General features: G+C 40.2%; 1 protein-coding gene across 2 annotated transcripts in view; it reads left to right on the plus strand.

Annotated features, from left to right (window-relative positions):
• The window catches only part of Acss3 (acyl-CoA synthetase short chain family member 3), a 169,600-nt gene that overhangs the window by 139,533 nt on the left and 26,262 nt on the right, over window positions 1-3,805 (plus strand). For both annotated transcript variants that reach the window (XM_008852196.3, XM_029555689.1), the window contains exon 11: window positions 186-249. In XM_008852196.3, the coding sequence (XP_008850418.1) occupies window positions 186-249 (64 nt within the window). The remainder of the gene's footprint in view (window positions 1-185; window positions 250-3,805) is intronic.

A 3,805-nucleotide genomic window follows, 5' to 3' on the forward strand; every position in this document is an offset into this window, starting at 1 on the left:
TACAGAGATCCTTTATATTTTTATAAAATATATTTTGGCTTCTTTACATATTTTCATGTTCTCACAGGAAGGAGACTATTATTTTGAGCTACAGTTCTTGGTATAGAATATATAAAATATGGAAAATGTTTATGTTTTGAAGTTTAGAATTTATCTTTTCAAACCCATTTATATTTTCTTTTCAGTTATGATTTTGGATGACAACATGCAAAAATTGAAGGCCCGATGTTTGGGAAATATTGTGGTAAAGTAAGCAAAAATTATATCTTTTCTTCTTAAAAGAAAAATACTGGAAAAAATACTAGAGAAAATTAACTGCATCGATATTACAAGTAAAGAGGTTGCAGGATGAGGTGTGTACTTTTTGTTCTTATTTTTTATTTTCTTAAATTATTTTATTTATTATTTTTATTTTATGTGTATGAGTGTATTGCCTGCATGCAGGTAAGTGCACCTGTGTTGTGCAATGCCCATGGAGGACAGAAGAGGCCGTTGGGTCCCTGGAACTAGAGTTAGGGACAGCAGTTAGCTGCCACGTGGGTGCTGGAATTTTAATCTGGGTCTTCTGAAAGAACAACCAGTATTCTTAATCACTGAGCCATCTCTCCAGGCCCTTGTCTTTATTTTTGATTGAGCTTTTGTACATTTCATACAACAGTTCTAAATCAAATTCAGACCCCTTCCCCCACCAACGCTCCCTCTTGCCCCTCCCCCCCACCAAACGTCATGCATTCCACCATGTATGTTAAGTCCTATCCACTCATTCGTTTCTACACAGATGTCCTTTGGTGCAAATTCATCCACTGGAGTAGTCAGCCTATCTAGAGATCATAAAAAAGGTCTACTCTCACTCACCCAGTAGTAGTCTCTAACAGTTCCCAGACCAGGATTGGCCCACCACCCATTTCCCTCACTCCACTCTAGGCCCTTGTCTGATTGAGTTGGCATGAGTATTGTGCTCAACGTCACTATTGCTGCAATTAACATGTGCAAGCTTCCAGTTACCTGAAAGCCTCTGTTTCCCTATGTTCATGGACCAACCTGGCTCTTCCAATCTTTCCACACCCTTCTGAAATGGTCCCTGAGCCATGGGTAGGTGAGGTTTAACATAGGAGTCCTATACAGGGACACACACTTTGCAGTGTCTTATTCTTTAAAACTTTGCCAGCTTGGCCCTCTGTGTGCATCACACTTTGTTGTATAAGAAAGCTTCATTGTTGATAGTTGAGGAATGCACTAGTTTTCTCTCTACCACTTTTTCCATTATGTTCCATGAGTCTTATTTGCAGAGGTTCCATTGTAGATATATCACCTAGGACTGGGCATCTCTCAGATGTATTTTCTCTGTTTGTGACCATTGTGGAACTCTGCAGTAGCCTCCATCTGTTTCAAATAGAAGCTTCTTTGATGAGTGGTACAAGGCATACTTGTCTATAAGAATCCATATTTAACATATGGTAAGAAAATGCATTTTTCCAGAGATGGGAATTCCTCTAGGATCTATGATCCCTCCAGCCATATGTATTTAGCTATGTTTACAATGCCACCCACGAATTCACTCCCATTGAGACGGTTTTAAGTTCAATTGGATAGCTATTGATTATCCCCCAGATAACACTGTCACTACAGCACCAATAAAGGCAGTTTGCTGTGCCCGTTGTTATGACTATTAGGCCTTAGGCTGGGTTAGACGATTGATTTTCTCTCTTGGAAGCTTACATAATACTATCTAGACTTATGAGAGCTAAACATCAGATAGAAGCCTTCCAGGTCAGTTCCTGCTCCATTTCTCCAAGTCCTTTGTCTGGCACTGTGTTCCTTGCCAAACAGCTCCCAGGTGTATACATATGCATTAATGTTCAGACACTGTATATGCATTTCTCAGGGGGTTCCAGAGCCAATGCATTTCTCTCTGGCTTCCCTAGCACCCGAAAATCCATTCATCGTTACTTTCTGTCCCCCCATCAAACCTCCCTCCTCCCTCCCCAGTCCAAGTGGTCCCATTAGCCTCACCCTCTCCCCATAACACTTGCCTCCCACCATCCCTCCTCCCCTGAGTTCCCTCCATCCCTTCCACCATGGCCCCTTGCATGTCCTTCCCACCTCCCCCTCCAGTCGAGCACTCCCACTTTCCTCATCGCCCCCAATCCCCAACATCTGTTCCCTACTATCTCCCTCTTCCGGGCTCTTTCCCTTTTACCTCTGTGCTTCCTTTCCATTTTCCTGGCTGCTGGTGTTACATCAGGATATAAGCAATTGGTACTATGATCTACCAATGAGGAAGAACATATGTAGCTTGCTTTTCTACATTTGTGATACTTCACTTACTATAACAGCCTCTAGTTCCATCCATTTTCCTGCAAATTTCATAATTTCATCTTTTCTTACTGCTGAATAGAACTCCATTGTGTAAATGTACCACATTTTCATTTTCCATTCGTCAGTTGAGGGACATTTAGGTTGTTTCCATTTCTTAGGTACTGTGAAGAGAGCAGCAACAGACATAACCAGGGGACCCATCCTCTTGTAGAAGGTGTGTATTGTTTGAGAATTATTCCAACACAATTGTAATTTAAAATGGAAGCCCCATAAAATAAAACAAATTTAGATAGATTTAAAAAAATATAAATCTTGGGCTGGAGAGAGATGGCTCAGTAGTTAAGAGCACGGACTGCTCTTGCAGAGGACCCAGGATAGATTCCCAGCACCCATATGGCAGCTATGTACCGTCCTTAACTCTAGTTCCAGGAAAATCCGAAGCCCTCTTCTGACCTCTGTAGCACTGCATGACACAGGTGCACTCACATACATGCAGGCAATACGCTCATATTCATTAGACAAATGCTGTATAGATGACAAAAGCAGCTTGCACATTAAAAATATAAAATGATAAGGGCTGGAGAGATGGCTCAGCAGTTAAAAGCACTGGCTACTCCTGCAGAGAACCTGGGTTCAATTCCCAGTATGCACATGGTGGCTAACAACTGTCCATAATTCCAGTCCCAGGAAATTCAACACCCTCCTCTGACTTCCTCTGGCATTGCACAGCATGGGTGTACCTACTTACATGTAGGCAATAAACTCATATGCATAAAATAAAAATAAGTAAAATATTTTAAAAAGATATAAAACAGTAATTTCTCTGCTCCCATCACTCAGCAACACATGATTAATTTTGTAATATACAGTCCTGTACTGCATAATAATGTTTTGGTCAGCATTTGATTTCCCTCACATAATATGGTACTCTTGTAAGATTTTGATGGAAATGTCCTATCACTTAGTTACATCCTTTTAGTGAACATAGCACCGAGGAGCTTGTGTTCTTACTGCTGCAAACAGCCTACTGTATTACTTGCCTTATACAATTATATCATTTCTAGTGTGTATGATTCATAATATTTGATAATTGTTAATTAGTAATTGTTGCCAGCTTCTATATTTCATATACTATATATTTTACTTATTTACCTATTGTACTATGGAAAATATTATTATAAGAGTATGGCATTTTGCAGTATCACTAAATCATAAATGTGAAACATTTATTATTATTGTTATCTTGTACCTCTTGTTTGGATCACATGTCCAAAATTTTGTCACTATCATTTAGGTTTACAAAAATAAACTGTATGGACGGGCGTGTTGGCACATGCCTTTAATCCCAGCCCTCCAGAGGCAGAGGCAGGCTGATCTCTGTGAGTTCAAGGCCAGCCTGGTCTACATAGTCAGTTCCAGGATAGCTGGGGCTACAGAGGGACCCTGTTTCAAAAAGACCACCCCCCAAAATAAAATAAAATAAAAA

Source organism: Nannospalax galili, unplaced genomic scaffold (assembly GCF_000622305.1).
Source record: "Nannospalax galili isolate Female #2095 unplaced genomic scaffold, S.galili_v1.0 scaffold390, whole genome shotgun sequence".
NCBI lineage: Eukaryota > Metazoa > Chordata > Mammalia > Rodentia > Spalacidae > Nannospalax > Nannospalax galili.